At 46.2% G+C, this 16,780-nt stretch overlaps 1 protein-coding gene across 3 annotated transcripts in view; it reads left to right on the top strand.

Annotated features, from left to right (window-relative positions):
* The window catches only part of NTRK3 (neurotrophic receptor tyrosine kinase 3), a 218,672-nt gene that overhangs the window by 71,577 nt on the left and 130,315 nt on the right, over positions 1–16,780 (top strand). For all 3 annotated transcript variants that reach the window (XM_077185417.1, XM_054642288.2, XM_054642289.2), the window contains exon 11: positions 562–664. In XM_077185417.1, the coding sequence (XP_077041532.1) occupies positions 562–664 (103 nt within the window). The remainder of the gene's footprint in view (positions 1–561; positions 665–16,780) is intronic.

Raw genomic sequence — 16,780 nt, 5'->3', positions numbered from 1 at the left:
TCCTGCCAAACGCCTGCAATGCCTCCAAGCTGCAGCAGTGCCTGCTGCTTTAGCTTGTGTTTTCCTCCATAGCTGATATCCACAGGGCTGCAGCTGTGGATATCACAGCTATATATGTGCACAGATAGTGTGAGCCTGTCACTCTTGCACTGAGAATGACACAGGAACAGGCAGGAGGCAGTACAGGAGGCAGTATTGTAGAAAGAGCAAAGAAGGCTTTATTCAAGAGAACCACGCGGTTTTTATGGAGTGATACAATACATTATATTTGATTAGTTAGTTAGCAAAAAACCTTCCATACACCATCCTTGAGAAGAACAGAAAGACAAAGTAGAAAAACACCACCTGCAGACTGTTTATACTTAACAAGTTATCACATCCTTACAACTCCCTAAAAATTCTCACAAGCCACTGTGAGAAACGCTGGCTGTTTCTCTCTCTCTCTCTGTCCCATGGCATCCACGTGAGCCTGTAGAAAGGCCAAATGGTCAAGGAGGTGCTGTATTTCTGATTTAGACTCCTGAATTCCTCTGTGTTGACTCTAAGGCTTTTTCCTTCCAGGTTTCCATAGCGGTTGGGCTGGCAGCTTTTGCTTGTGTCCTCTTGGTCGTGCTCTTTATTATGATCAACAAGTATGGCCGGCGCTCCAAGTTTGGGATGAAAGGTAGGTGCAGTCGCCTTCCCCTAGCAGGAGGCACCTTCCAGGATTGCCCGGCTCTTATAGCACACGTGGAAAGGTGGTGTGGCTTTATTCCTACAATGCAAAGCCCTCTAAAGGGCGTGCAGTCCTCTTCTGCTTGTTGAGAGAGTAATGGAGACAAGTGGGCTGGTGGTTCTCACCTGTGTGGGCTTCTGTGGGCACAAGTGTGGATGTGTGTTCTTTCTGAGTACATAACTGCATCTACAGGTTGTCCAGGAGAGCTTTGAGTCTGCTCCCTCCAGCCCTGCTTTGTGTTCAGGACAGCATGGTCTTGGGTGAAATCTGTTTTATGGACTTGGTGGTGCACAGGGTGTGCAGGGGGGACAGAAGGATGTGAAATTGGTTTGAATTCTCTTGGGAAAGCAGGTGCAGCCACTCTCTGCCTATCTCTGAGTAAGGACTGAGATGCTGCTGTCACTTCATGTCCATACTGGGAAGGCAGTGGTGTGGAAGGTCACTTTCTGATGACTCTCTGATGAAAGGTTTTCTCCTCTGTGTCATGAATAATGACTTTAGAAATTTATTTCAAGTGTCACTGCTAGTGACTGCGAAGTGAGAAGGCATTTGACGTTTGCCAGGCAGAACTGGTCTCTGTCCTAGGGACACCAGCTCTGTGGTGAGACAGAGCCAATGACAGAAGCAGATAATTCTGTGCCATCTGCTTTTTGTGACTCTGCTGGTATCTCCAGCTGGGCAGTGTTGGTGGTGCCCAGTGAAGGCTGAAGGAAGAGCCTTCACATGACAAAGTAGTTCCCACCTAACTGGTGGCTCATGCATGCACTGTTTGAAGCCAGGCTTTGACAAACATGAGCTTCTCCTAAGGCTCCAGAATCACTGCCTATTTCCTGGCCTTGCTGTGGTCTCTGCTTCAGGGCAGGTTGATAGGTTTGGGAATGTTCCCTGCACTTGCCTAGGGCTTTGTTTTCTTCACGTAGACATTTCCTGAGTGGGTCCAGATGGGATTCTGGCTGGAGTTTCTCCTATGCATCCTATGGAGATAGAGGACAGGACATTTAATTAAACAGTGAATCTTCTACACCAGCTTAGGAATATTTAGTCCATATGTCCAGTGATAAGAACCATCTGGTGGAGTGTACTGACTGGTGGGTGGAGTAGAGGAATGGAAGACATGGTTCCTGGGATCAATTCCCAGCTCTTCTACTGACTCACTTAGTGGCCATAGGCAATTAGCTGTCTTAACCTCTGCCTCTGCTCTAATTTCCCCATCTGTAAAACTGGGATGATGTTATGTGCTTTCTGGAGGGATTTGTCAGAACACTTTGGAAGTGCTTGGGCATGTGCCACTGATGGAGCTTTGAGATATAAATATGAAAAGGAAAAGTAACATCTGACTCCAGTGGAAGAATCAAAGGGGAGTGAAGTGAGCCTAATGTGAGTAACAAGTCTTGGTGAACAGATGTGTGTATGTGTTTAGAGGTGTTTGGATAAGTATGTCAGTGGATATTCTGCATTCCCAGAAACCAGAGGGGGGTGCCATAATGAGCCCTTGTGTGTGAAGTTTAATGGAGGCAAAAAATTGTTTAGCTAGAAAAGTCTGCTTTCCTCCTCATGCAGTGTTTCTTCCAATTCTGATAGGAAACCATAGCCCTGCAAATTTTCTACAAGTTTTATTGGCTTTGCTTGGACAAATGGAGTTAACAGAAGACAAATATATATATATATATATATATATATATATATATATATATATATATATTCAAAACCAGGGAGATTGAGTCACAATTGCCATAGGCACCGCCATAGCCTACTCACACTGCCCAAACCCTGCTCAGTTAATTCATGGGCAGGAGACATCCTTTGTGGCACCCAGTGTGTTATCATTTACCAAGGAAAAAAAATTAAAACCAAAACCCTGAGTCTTTTTGGGCAAGTGCATCCCTGATTTGGGAGCTGTTTGTTGCCAGCTGATATATTGCCACTTGTTGTTGAAATCCCAGCTTGGCAAGCCTGCAGGAGCAGGTTTTTCCTGTTGATTTTGTCAGATGCAGAACATTGTGTGCTCGTGTTGGACATGTTACCTAAAGCACCTCATGAGTCTTTCTGAGTACATCTTTTTCCTTCTGCTTCTCCAAGTGCTGAGCAGATGGTTTATTTCCTCGAGAGAGGTGAGCGCGGACTGACAAAGTTGGATGTCACGTTGAGTTTGGAAGGCTCCCTGGGCCAGCCTGATGGATTGCCCACCAACCCTAGAACCAAGTGTCCAACATCCCAGCTGCCTTTGTGGAAAGAAAGATGCTGTGGCTTGAGGGATGTGTGCTGGGAGAGGACTCTGAGGGCATGGTCTGTCCACTTTTGTCCTCTTCTGGCTGGTGGCACACCCTTGGAGCACTGCAGCAGAGCCCTGCCAGAGCCAGCCCCGGTTGCTGATCCAGGGTGGGAAGCCTGCAAAACTGAGCGTGCCTTGACTAGGCTGGAGCTCTGGCACCAACAAAAGCTCCTTTGAGAGCAGCTCTGATGTGCTGTGCTCCTCAGCTGGGCTCGCCCAGCCTGGCTCTGGGCCATCCTTCTCCCTTCCCCTGCTCCCTCCAGAGAGGGCATTCATTACCATGGCGAGGTCAGAGCCCCTTTCTGGCTGCTCTGGCTGGGAGGGAACAGGGGTGGGCTGAGGCAGCTGGGGGGAGCTGGGAGCTCACTGGAGCTGGGGTGGTGGAGGCGGCAGGGAAATGGCAAACAAAGCTCCTTTTTTGTGTGTGGAAAGTGAGCAACAGAGAGGCACTGGAGCGAAAACCACTGGGAGAAATGAATGTTAAAACTGAGGCTCGTTGAAGTTGCAGAAATGCAGCCACTTGCTGAAGGGTGTTGTATCCAGAGGAGGGGCTGGGATGCTTTTTAAAGGCCTGTGTTAGTGTGGGAAAAAGAAAAGAGTCTTACCAAGCAAGACATTGAAATTTGGAGTCCTTTGGTTTATTCTGTGTCCCAAGGGGGTGGGTTTTTTGGGATGGGGTAGACCACATGGGAATAAGGAGCCCGATATCCTGCTCTCAGTCACTGCTTGCTCCAACTCGGGGGCCAGTGTCCCCTGTTCTCTGGGTGCCCACCCAAGGTGGAAAGCTTTGCACCTCACCTGCTGGGGTCAGGCTTGTCAATGCAACCCTTGTAAACAGTGTCTTCCAATCCAAGTTTAATCTCAGCAGATGACAGGAAATGAAATTTTGTAGTATAATAAAAAAGCCACATGAAAGTCCCAGGACTAAGAAAAATTAAATTTCATGAAAGAATAATAATGGCACAGAAAAGATCTGGGGCATACAAAATGTTTGGGTGGCAGAGTGATGAGACTGTAAATACTTAGGTTGATGGACTAAAATATATTCCCCTTTTAGCTGTTTTCTGTTACATTTGCAACTGCCTGGGGAGGAAGGACGTGTACTCATGCATATCTGTGATGTATCCCTGGTGCTGCACAACTTCAATAAAAACCAAATGGAGTTAGCTGAGATATGCAGAGAAAGGTGCTAGGGAAAATCTAGAGACAAGAGCACTTGTAGTTTTGCTGAGATTAACTGTTTTCCAGGCTGTGAGACTAAAAACTCCTCGCATTGTCCAAACAAGGTTTTTTTCCTTGAGTGGAGCCGGTGCCAGCTGATGGTTCAGACTTGGTTACAGCTGGCAAAGACTTGATTTGGTTTTTAATCTGGTTTCCTAAAGAAATAAGGCGTGTGATCGTGCTGCCTCTCTGCTCACACACAAGTGTGTGTGCACAGCTCTGCCTGTCTGCATTTCCCCTTTCTGTGCTGCAGCTTCTGCGTGTGCTGGCCAGTTCCACACAGAGGAGAGGGAACAGGACTTACAGATGCCTTTACAGGGATCATGGAATTAAGGGAACTTAATAGAATGACAAGTCAGGTGATGTCCTGCTGCTATAAACACCTCAAGGCTTTCTGGATGTTGGAGAATTCATATGGAAGCTCAGCCTTGGGCAGAAAAACACAGGGATCAGGCTTTCACAGGGTCTGCAGTGGTGGGTGGTGTGCACGTGTGTGCACATGCATGTATGTGTTTTCTTTCAGAATAAACAGAAACAGCAAGGAGGTGGGGAAGAACTGAATGAACAGTAAACAAATACTGCCCACGCTTTCTGTAATGTTTCAGGAATCCCATTGCTATCAGTTTATTTGATATTTGCTCTAATAGCCCTGATCAAAGTGCTGGCACTGCTGATGTGCATGTGGATGTCAGAAATACTTGCAGAGCTGTTCCATTGTAATTTAGTGTTAGTTAAAAGGTACTTAAAGCAGTTGCCTATTTGATTATGATTGGGGACCATTAACATTTTTTTCCATAAACAGATGGTTACTGTCCGCTGAGTTGATTGCAGAACAATTCCAGAGTTCTAATTCAGGAGGAGCTGCTCCTGCAAAGATATCTTGGGTGCCTGGCTTTTTGCTTTTGTTGATTTGGATTTTCAATTTCTTTTTTAGTTTTTTTACTTTTCTTTTTTTCCTCTTTCAATATGTAATTATTGCTACAGGTTCAAAGGGGGGGAAATATATATATATATAGATATATATATATATATATATATACACATACATATCAGAGCCATGATCTGCCTTTCAGATGAGGCTTAATTCTGTCCCATGTTGCCTTGGCCAAGCCTGGCTGTACTCATACACTGATTTTATTTTTTTTCTCCCCTGATTATTTGTTGTATAGGCGTGGACAAACCCTCTGCAGCTTGGAGAGCCTGCACATCAAGGGTTTGCTGCTCAGGAGAAATCTGTGATCAGGGCCCTTTCATTCCTTCCTCCTGGGATCCTGCCATGTAGTGGGAGCAGGAAGAAAGAGCAAGGCACTATCAATCTGGCACAGCCACAGGAGAGAAACAGCCATACATCAGCAGCCACAGCTAATTCCAGGGATTTGGGGATGTATGGCACTCCAGAGCAGGGGGCTGGAAATGGGAACCCATTGCTGCTGTGTTCTTTGAGCTGGGTGTGAGATGTGCTGAGCCCTCTGAAACATCCAAGCAGAGTGGCTGCATGGGACTGATGGAATTCAGGGGTTCTCCTTGCTGGTATCCTTCAATTTGTTTGCAAATACCCTTGATATACTTCCACTCTTCAATATTACTTGGGTTTATTTGCCTGGGAAGTGGATTGAAAGGGCATGTGGTTTCACTGGGGCTTCCTTCTATAAATACCTGCTTATGCTCTGCTGAAGTGCAAGCTGTGCTATTTTTATGTTTATTTATTTAATGCCTTCAAGGTGATAAAGCATAAAGCTCTTTGAGCTGCTGAATATTGCTTTCTATGACTGCCTGAAAGTAAGTTGTAGACTGGTGGGGTCAGTGTCAGTTTCTTCTCCCAGGTAACAAGCAACAGGCCAAGAGAACAAGGCCTCAAGCAGCACCATGGGAGGTTTAGATTGGATATTAGGAAAAATTTCTTCACTATGGGGTGGTCATGCATTGGAATTGGCTGCTCAAAGAAGGGGTGAAGGAAGGGAGCATGAAAAAAACATGGATTTTTTTAATGCTTCATTAAATCAAATTTAATCATTAAAAAAACGTGGCACTTAGGGACACATATAGTGGTAGAACTGACAGTGTTAGGTGAATGTTTGTACCTAATGATCTTAGAGATCTTCTCCTGCTTTAATGGTTTTATGGGAGGTGTCTCCCCCCTGCCATGCCATGCAGTCTGTAACTGTACAGTGGCAGCAAGGGACAGCTGCTATGAAGCCCTGGGTTCTGTGGCAAACCTTTGAGAGATCCCACCTGTCCCCTGAGCTGCTGTGACTGTGACAGGCTTCTCTTTCTTCTCTTTGCATAGACAGATCCCTCTCACTCCAGCAGTTAAATGCTTGCCCCCCTTGCTCCTCAGTTCAGGTGGTGCTGGTCTGGTGAAGGTTTGGGGAGGTTACACTGAAGGGGCAGGGAGCCACCCTTGGCTGGACAGGTGCATTGAGTGACCCTGCAGGAGAAAAGGTCAGGATTTATATAGATCTAGAAATAAAATGTTTTCCCACTCCCAGAAGTATTGATAGGTTATTTATAAAGGAAATGTAAAGTGCACTGACCAGCCGTTATTATTTTGGTTGCTGTTACAAATCCCAGGTGTCTTTTTTAGGCCACTGCTGAAAGCAGGAAAAAAATAAATCAGTGGTGTTCAGGTGACCCAAGAAGCTCCAAGTCTCCTTCACAGCATATCCCTGCAGCTCCTCCTCCCTGTGCTCCCCGTGCATGACCTCCCTCACTCGGGGTTTGCTCCTGTCCCTGGCTGGGTGCTCGACCCCAGGTGCATCACTCACCCCGAGGGAGCCCCAGGGCAGAGCTGGAGTGTGCCCAGGGCAGCTCAGCACCAGCAGGGTCTCCTCTCAGACTTTCACAAACACTTCTCACATTGTGGTGTTAAAAGCTGCATGAATGACCCTCATCTTACCTGTGATTCTGCATCAGCTGAGGTGCTGGAAAGAGATTGGCATTTATTTATTTTTTTAATGCATTTTTTAAATTGAAGAGTCCTATTTCTAGCCTCAGAGCATTGGCTTTTCCACCAGCAAAGCACTATCAATTGGCAGTGCTGGGGATGCTGCTCCTTGTAGCACCGTGCAGGATATTTTGTTTAACCAACAGGACTAAGTCTGATGAAGACCCAGCATCTCCACAAAACTTGTCCTCTGCATGCCCCTCTGCAGGCAGCCAAGGACCAGACAAAGGAATGCAAACTTTGATGTGCCTTTAATAAGGTGCAGGGCAGTGTTGGAAGGACCAAAGGACTTTAATTAATATTTTAGTTGTGGTTTGTACTGCACTTGTCCAGCTATTCTTTGAAAAAGATTTTGCTGCTGCTAATGCTGATAAATGGTCCTCTGGGAGGATGCCCCTGTTGAGTTTATCACCTCTTCCTCCTCATGTCTTGCTGCAGGACTGTTGTTCATTTATGTGGTATTTAGCCAGGGATGCAGAGATCTGTCACTCTGTCCTTAAACCCTGGAGCAGGAGAGCTCTGCACTTTGTCAAGGGACAGGTGACTCTGATGTAAATGCAGGATTGGCAAGAGAAACCTTGGGCAGCTGTGAAGGCAAATGGAGAGAAGAAAAAGAAAAATGCTGCTTGGTTTTGAACCTAGGAGGAATGTGCTTGAAGGAATGCCTAGAAATTCAGAGGCAGTGGAATAAACTCCCAAGGGAATAGATAAGAGCTGTCACCTGGGCTGTTCAAGCTTTGACTGGTAAAAGCACTGGGGAAGCAAATTGCAGAGAGCACTGGAGCATCTGATGATCTAATGGGCTTGTTCCATCTCCAAGTTCTATTTCTTGTGGTGCAATAGAGAGCCTATCTATGTCCAGGACAGTTCCAAAAACCTCCATCAGCAGCACCAGTATTTAGCATTTGTTGATGGAAGCTGGATGCACAGGCATCTAATTTCAATCTACAACCATGCTATTAAAAATCAATGGACCAGAAGATAATGCCTGTACACAAAAGCAGCTGGGTAGTATTTTGTGCACAGGAGAAATAAATCACATTTGGAGGCTCATATTTTGTGTCTGAGGAGCAAGGGTTTTAATCCAGTTTCTGTTTGGGACAGTGGTCTTCAATTTAAGCCCCAAAAACTCATCCCAGCCTCATCATCAGCTGTCAATGTGCTCTGCTCCACAGCCAGGCTGTGTTGCAGGATCTCCCCTCTGCTCTCAGCCTTTTGGAAGGAGAAGGACTTGGAGCTGGGCATCTTCTGTGTCTCACAGCCCCACTCCTTGTATCTGCTGGAACCTGGTGGCTCCAGAAAAGCTTTACTCTGGTCCTGCACCCACAGGAGTTACCAGCCTCTTCTGGAAGGGACTGTTTCACATGAGGACCCTCACACTGCAGCCCAGCATCACATGCACCTTGGTGTTGGGGAGGCTTTGTGGCTCTGCTGGCTGCACTTGGATCTTGCTGAAAGACCTGACTTCGTGACCAGCAAGGGGTTTTCCCTACCAGAAATGTGAGAAAGCCATGTTGGATCAGATGCCTGTTTAGGAGCAGTCTCTGGGTGGGTGGTTTTGCCACATCTGCCTTCGATGTCACTCAAACTAAAGTAATGCACAGCCTCAAAAACTGCAGAGGGTGAAAAACCATACAGTTACAGGAAAGAAAAAGGATGTGTCTGCTTGGGTTTTGGATTAAAAACTCTCTGGCTTGCTTCTCATTCCATGTGAACAACCTGTAAGAACCTCCATCTTCTTTCCATGCCAGTTCATGCTTCATCCTCCCCAGCAAACCACAAGCTCTTCCCAGCCTAACACAGTCAAAAGTCAGACAAGAGGCCGTGAATTAGTGTGAGAGGAAGAGCATTGTTTTCCTTCACTCTGTTTTTTCTTCATAGTACAATTCACAGGGCAGGAGCTGAGATGTGGGTGCCACAGTGCTCCAGGGTGGGCAGTGCCAGAGGGGCTCCCTGGCTCATCGCTGTCCTCCTCCTCCTCCTGCAGGAGCCTGAACTGGCCTTTTTGTGGCTGACAAGACAATTTCATCCTGGTTCTCTGAGAACTCTTGTGACATCACCAATTTTCCAGCTGGATAATGAAAAAACCTGCGAGCAGGGCGGCTTGCGAAGCGCTCGCCTGTGGAGCTGTGTCCATTGGTTTCATATCTGCTGACAGGGCTTAATAATCATTACACTGAGTGAGGCTGGCACTTGGGGAGGCAGGTAAAGACACTGCTGCCCTGGGGCTGAGACACCTTCCTCACCATTCAGAGGAGAGATGGGAATCAGACCTGGAGAGGCTCATCCTGATGGGCCAGTTTCTGCCTCTCCTTCTCCCAGGCAGTGCAGGAGATGCTGGCCAGATCTCCTCAGCTCTTGCTCAGGAGCCTCTTGGCACCCTCTCCTGGCATCCAGGGATGCCCTGAGTCTGACCTAGGGGCTCCCATGCTTCCACTGGGCCACTGCTTTGGAAGGAGCAAAACAGCCAAATTTTACCCAATCAGCAGGTGCAGAGTCCATGCAAATAGCAAAGCATGTCTTTATCCACAGTGGCTGTAGTAATGGTATGAAAAAAAAAACCCACCTATAATTTTGAGGTAACAATGGTCTAGGATCAATATTTATTCTTACTGATTTCTTAATTTCTCCAACAAGTTTTCATTTGGTTTTTGGGTAAATTCCCATGACCATCCCTGTGTGCACAGCAGTGGGATGCTGCAGCAGGCCTGAGTAAGGAACTCTGGAACTGCAGGGCAGGGCAGACTCTCCTGCTGCTGGTGGGGAGCAGTGCTGGGGATGTGGCTGCTGAGACCTGTCAGGAGGATGTGTGCTGAGCAGAGTCTCTGTGCTGGTCACCAAAGGTGCTCTGGGGCTGGACCCAGGGGCAGGGCAAGTTCCTGCCAGAGAACTGCCCAGTCTGTTTATTTAAGTTAACTCATTACATGCTTTTGCACCCAATACCCCTGGCTGTTCATCCCTGGGGCTGTTGCAGCTGGCTCTTCCTGCAGTACCATTCAACAAGGACATGAATGCAAACCCTCCTTCATCCCAGCCAAGTCCTTCCAGCATCACCATCATATTTTTTTGTTGTTTCCCTTTGCTGAAGCTCCCTGGTGTGTGGGAGTCTCCTGTCCCTGCACCCAAAAGAGTAGAGGGTTACCCCAGGTTTGGTCCCCCAGTGCTGGATGGGGACAGCTCCTCCCTGTGCAGAGCTTGGTCCCTCTGTGCTGCTCGCCTGCAGGCTCATAACCTGTTTGCAGCCTGTGGTTGCCACCAGCCCATCTGACATTAATTGTTTTCCAGGTCCTGGCCTCCCAGTAAATTGGAAATTTACCACTAAAACATTTTATTTCATGCTTTTGAAGTCTACATCTTGGTTTTCTTACTTCTGCCCGTGTTTGCTGGCTGAGGGATGCATTGCCCCTGTGACTTTGTGCTTTTGGTGACTCTTAGGAGAAGGCAGCTGAGCCACTGGGAATGAGCCAGCCCTGCTCAGTCACTGAGCCTCATCTCAGTAGTGGCTTCAGAAATTATGATGGTCCCACCTTATCCCTTAAACAGACACATATTGCCACATAGACTGGCTTAAAGCTCTGCCATAGTTATGCCACCCAGACTGGCACTGGCAGGGAAGAACACTGTAAATCAAATTTACTGTTATATTAGTGTGAAAGTGCTCATATCCCAGCCAGTTTGAATTAATTTTTCAAGAAAGTTTTTCTCTGAGACATTATCAAATATATTACAGTCTTCATTGACTAATTTTGTAATTCAATCAGGGGAAAATAAGGCATTGAAGGTAGTTCAGCATGATTTGTTTTTATAGACCAACTGCTTCATCCTCTTGATTCCACTATCACTTAGCCTCTTAAATATTTTTTTCCTTTGATTTTTCACTATAAATTTAAAGTTAGGTTTATTAATTTATTCTTCACACCAGGCAGGATAACAAATATAAGTTTTATGCATATATGTGTATATAAAGAGAAAAATCTTTACAGATTTAGAGAGCTTCTGCCTTCTTGACAAGTTGTTCAGCCTGGAATTAAATTGGGTTGCAGTGCTTGGAAATGAGACTTCATGCCTTTTGGGCTGCTGAGCATTTTTCAGAGTATCCTGCTCAGGTCTATCCCTCTGTGTGGGACAAAGAAAGCAAATATTGCTGAATTTTCCAGTAATAATTTTCTTAACTGCTTTAACCATTATTTAATTTTATTTCCCTCTGTTTTTTATTATTTTATTTTGGTTTATGCTTTAATTATATTTAAGGAGTATTAATTCTTCTACATCCCGTTTATTCTCAATCTCCCTTGATCTAAGGAATTGTGCTAGAAATTGAAATTAGATACAGCCTTTTACTTCTGAATGTCTGCAGAAATCCTATTCTACCCTCCTGCTGCAGGGCAGCTGGATTTTAGCTATTTCTTCCTTTTTTTTTTATATTGTTATTTAATTCTTTATAACAAAACATATTGTCTGCCCTATGTTTCTTTTCTATCTAAATTCATTATGCTGCTGGTGTATTTAGGAGCAATTTGGGCTTTTTTCTGTCTGCTTAAAGATTTCAAGTAATGCCTCTTGGCTGCTGCTGTCTGTTAAGGTGCTATTGGAGTTAATGGGATGTCAGCATGTGCCAAAACCCCTCATCAGCAGAGCACAGTGCTCCACTCTGGCATATTAAAGCTCAAGTCGTAAGGGTAAAGCAAGGCACTTTTTCTACCTTTTGATATGTGTAGGTAAAGGCGTTGATTTCAGTTCTGCTGAACCCACTGTGATCAAGTTGCACCAAAAAAAAGTCACTTCCTCCTAAATGCATCCCAGTGGAGCAGCTGGAATCCGTGTTGGGTTCTGGGGTGCTTCAGCAAAGGGCTTCTCACTTGGGTTTGCTCCTGCCAGAGCTTTGCCAGTCTCAGGTGAAGGTTCTGGGACCAGCCTCATGGGCAGGATTTGTGTTAATCTGCCAGAAAGGAATGAAGTTCTGCTTTTCTGCTAAAAGAGGAGAGAGGTGCTATTAAATTTTGTTGATTGAGTATTTTACTAGGATGTGCTACTGAGCCTTTGAATGCCTGCCAGGTGCCTCTCTTTTTTTAATACCTTGCTTTGTTATTTCATTGAGGCAAAGCCTGGCATTTATTTACCTGCTATTAGACAGCTTGCAGAAAGCTGTGTAAGCTCTCCTTTTGCAAAAGGCACATTAGTTCAAATTCCTGGTTGCTGTGCTGCTCTGCTTTGATACCTGCCTTTGGAAACCTTCCTGGATGCAGGCAGGGAGGCAACATGCTGTCTGAACCTGTGCCTTGAGGATGAATCCTGGTTTCCAACCAGTGGCAGAAATGTATACACTATCCCTGGATCAGGATTTACCTTTAAATTTCCTTTTTTTCTACAAAAACAAAATTCGTGGTTTTCGAAACCAGCAGGCTTTTGTGCAAATTCAGGATCCTCTAACATCCCCTATTCTTAGTGGAGAACCTTAAGTTTTGAACTCAGCACTTGAGTGCTTTTCCCAAGAGCCATTTCCAAGTATTTTACTGTCAGAAGTCGGTGCTAAGCTGGCATGTACACACAAGGCTCTGCGTGCTTCAGGACCTCTGAACTCTCCTATGGCACACGAATTCTGGAGGTTTTATGGCCCTTGCACCATCAGTGTCTGCAGTGCACTACGAATACAAAAGTGTAGGGAAGTTCCAGGCAGAAGAAATGAGTGTGTGGATGGAGAGGGAGAGGCAATGCAGCAGTCCAGGCTCTTATTGGACAAATCCTTCATGTCACCCTTACCAAAGCAGGCAGAGAAGGAGGAAACTCCTCTCTCTTCTCCCACGGAGCACAGCCATGGAGGGGGGAGGTACAGGTGAGGAGGGGCTTTATGAAGCTGTTAATAGCTGGTGGTAAGTGCCTATTTGTCTGCTTGGAGCTTCAGAGCCCAGGAGTGGCTGGAGCTCCCATTTGCCATTTGGCAGGCTCTGTAAGGATAAATAATCCCGGCTGTAATTTGCACTAATGATTTCCTAAGCACGCTGGCATGTCTTGATCAGTGGAGGAGGAGGAGGGAAAGCAGTGCTTCTGGCTTTTTTTGGGGTGTGAATGGGGAAGGCAGGAGGAGGCTGGGGAGAGGAGGGAGCAGCAAGTGTTTCCCATTTTGGTTAGTGGTGTGGGAGATGGAAGGTTGGTGGTTGAATTTTAATTTCTTTTATTGGTCTGGTAAGACAGTAGCTATGGGAGATGCATAACCCACGGATGTGGCTGCAGTCCTTGCAAGTTTTACTGAAAGATCTTTTCTTGATAAAGAGGTTTGGTTGATGCACAGACCAGCACAGGTCTGTCAGGTTAAATTATTGAGAAGGTATATATGACTGTCTTGATTAAGAAGGTGTAGAACAAATGCAAAATACACAAAGTTATGCTAGTGCAGAGCAGGGGGAACTGTGCGTGGAAGCCCACAGTTATTAACCTCATGTCTCCATCACAGTTAGATCAAATTCAACAAAACCATCTCAGTACCTTCCTGAATTATCACAGTTGGAAGATTTGAATTTGAACTTACACATTTAGAGCCTGGAAATAGTTCAGCACACTCCTGCATGTGTTTTGAGTGAGCAGAAGCACTGTGTGCTCTGTGCTCATGCCTCGAGCTGCAGCTGTTGAAGAGCAGGGGGTCAAACACATTGTGGTACCAAGAAAAATCTTCAGCTGTAATTTCCTAGAAGCTGTAGGCTGAGGGAAACGTTTCTAGTAAATATTGGCTCCTGGAAGATAAAGAAACTGCGAGTTCTCATCTGTCTGAGGTTGTTTATCCCTGTTTCTGGGGTGTATCACAAATGCACAGATCAGGCTTTTGCTGTGGCTCTGCCTTTCCTTCTGCCTCAGACATGGGAGATGTGGGCTGGGAGGTGGGGAGATGCTGTGTGTGCACTTCTGGAGGAGTGAGCACCCAAGGATGCACCCGTGTTCCAGCCTCCATCAGCTGTGACAGCAGCTCTGAGACTTGCCATCTCAGTGGTGCTTTTTTTTTTCTTTTTTTTTTGTTGGGGGTGCTCCTCTTACCAGATTAGCTGAGCTTTACTGAGAAAGCAGCTGGCAGATAATTTTATTACTGGCCACCTGTTGAGAAGTACATATGTGCCAGCATTTTTCTAAGCATAGGAGTTTAAAAAGTAGCAAAGGGAATTAATAGACAAATCCTACTGAAATTCCTGTAACATCCTTTGTCAATCCTGGGTTTAGTGTCTAACGAGTGCTGGGGTGGGTATGATGGGAACAGGGGATGGTACTTAATAAAGTTTCACTGGAGAAAAAGGGCTTTACTCACAGTAACTCAGTGGGTAAGTTTGCATGGTCTTGATGAGAAGACTGGGACTGAGACAGGCTGGGGGACTGAGACAGGCTCCTGCTGTGGCCAGCAGACCAGTAACCCATCCAGAGCATGCAAGGGGCTAAGGGTCAGCCAGGTAGAAATGATGCCTTGTAGACTGTTAAAATAGCATGGCTGGATTTTCATTTATCCTCTGCTAAAAAGTCTGCCTTGGACAGTTCATCAGTTTGATGTTGCAGGGGCTTAACGAGAGGAATCACTGCAGACTCCCTCCACAGCCACCCAGGAGGGGTGGGCTCCTCATTAGGAGGATGCAGAAGCATTTGGAGCTGTGGCTCTCTCACCTCTGGTAGCACAATGAGCCTCAGGACCATCCATTAGACACAGTAAAAGGCTGGGAGACCCAAAGATGGAGCATGCTGAGGGCTAAAGCATCCTGAAATGCTGTCCTGAGCATCTCCTGTGAAGGGCAGGTCTGAGTGCTGACCTCCTGCATGGCCTTCAATCAGCACAGGCTTGCCACAAAGTGGAACATGGGAGCTTTGGAAGAGGTCTAAATGTCTTTGGAGATGCATGTTCCTGGCAGATCTCTGGGGTCTGCTGGAGAAAAGTGCTTCCCGTGCTCCTTAACTGCTCTCTTTGTTGGAGATTGTTATTATTAAACTTCTTTGTTATGGTGTCAGCTAGAAGAGATGAGGTGTGAAGGAGGTTACATTATCAGAGCCTTCTGCAGGCAATAAAAGGTAGAAAGGAGAGATTAGAGATGTTTTCAGAAGATGAATAGACAAAGAGCAATGGCCTGAACCTCAGGAAGATTTGTGGATGGGTTAGGAGAGGCTTTGGCACATAGAGGAGGATGGTGTCCAGCAAGGGGGAATTCAGGGTGTGGACTGGAGAAGTGGAGCCAGGTTTCCAAGAGGTTTTGTGTGCTATGACCCCGAGGGCCCAACGCTCTGCTGTGAAGGACAAATTCCCTGCCGAAGGTGGCAGAGGGCTTGTGTGGAACATCAAACTGATGCTACTGTCCATGGGGCAGAGTGGCTGTGCTAGCTCCTGCCTGCATTCTCCTCCATCCTCTCTCTCTGTTTGGAGCTTGCCTTGCTGGCTGGTCCCCTCCCCTGCCCTGTTTCCCCCTGCTGTCAGGCGCTTGGTCCAGCTTTCAGACTGGAGAATTCTCCTCACCCTTTGGGGAATTGCCCAGCTCCCTTCAGTGCGAGCTCTGAGCTGCATCCCTGCTCTGGGAGCTCACACAGCACATTGTTGGCAGCTGAGCTGCAGCCCCTTGGATGTTTTTCTCCTGACAAGAGCAGCATGTGTGGATTCTCTGATGCCACCCTGTGAGCTCTGGTTGTTCCCTGAGCCCGAGTTAGTTACGGCAGCTTCCAGCACGCTCTGCGTCGATCGTCTCATGGTGGACGTGGGGATTTCATGCAGGAAAACTCCCTTTTTTTTTTCCTTTTTTTTTTTTCCTGGAGAATGACTGAATTAAGCCATGTGTTTACTACCACTTGAGCAAAGTGGTCCCAGGCTGGGCTATAAGATATACGACTGGTGTTTAAAATTAAGAGAGCAAACATCAACAGAGAAAACTACAAGAGGGAAAAGGAGCCTGGGTAATGGAATTACATTACTTCCATGCTAATATGACCTTGGAGATGGTCTACTGCTCTGCAGGGATTTGGGAGAGTAATGTATTTGATAGCATCATCTGAGAGGGTGCATTTATCTGAGCATATTTATATCCAAGCTTACATATTTGTGTGTAGGTGCACAGTTCTTATTCTTTCACTTTATTCTGTTTTACCCATGTTTTACCCATGTCTTTACTCACACATCTCTCTGTGGGACCCAGGTGATGCTTTGGGGTCCTCCTGCAGTGGGTTTAGATACTAAGGAAGGCCTTAATGCCTTCTCCTTTAAACTGCCACCTGAAAAGCCAGAATAAAAAGCATTGCACCCCTTAAAGTCAATGCACAGTGGCACCCCCCTCAGGGATTAGAGCTTCACTCCTTATTCTGATGGAGCCAGGAGGGCAGGGGATTTCAAAGGAAGGAGAATTTGCTAATTTGCTCTCTTTGTGCCATTATTAGTGTGGAGAAGAGCAGCAGCATCCCTTTTTCTCTCAGCTCTTGGGGTACCACATTGGTTACTGAGGTATCTGAGGCTCTGGCTTTGAATGGAGAGGTTTCCATTCCAATCAGAACCTTTTTGGGTACCCGTTGGTGGCCAGAGTGCTGTGGTGCTGGGCAGGCTATAAATTATTAAAATCAATCTTTTATAATCAGCAGTCACAGTAGAAGTGAGTTATAATGAAATGGGTCCAGCTGTTTACAG

Source organism: Agelaius phoeniceus, chromosome 13 (genome assembly GCF_051311805.1).
Source record: "Agelaius phoeniceus isolate bAgePho1 chromosome 13, bAgePho1.hap1, whole genome shotgun sequence".
NCBI lineage: Eukaryota > Metazoa > Chordata > Aves > Passeriformes > Icteridae > Agelaius > Agelaius phoeniceus.
The sequence above is the reverse complement of the archived record's forward strand: the minus strand, read 5'-3'. Positions and strand labels throughout refer to the sequence as shown.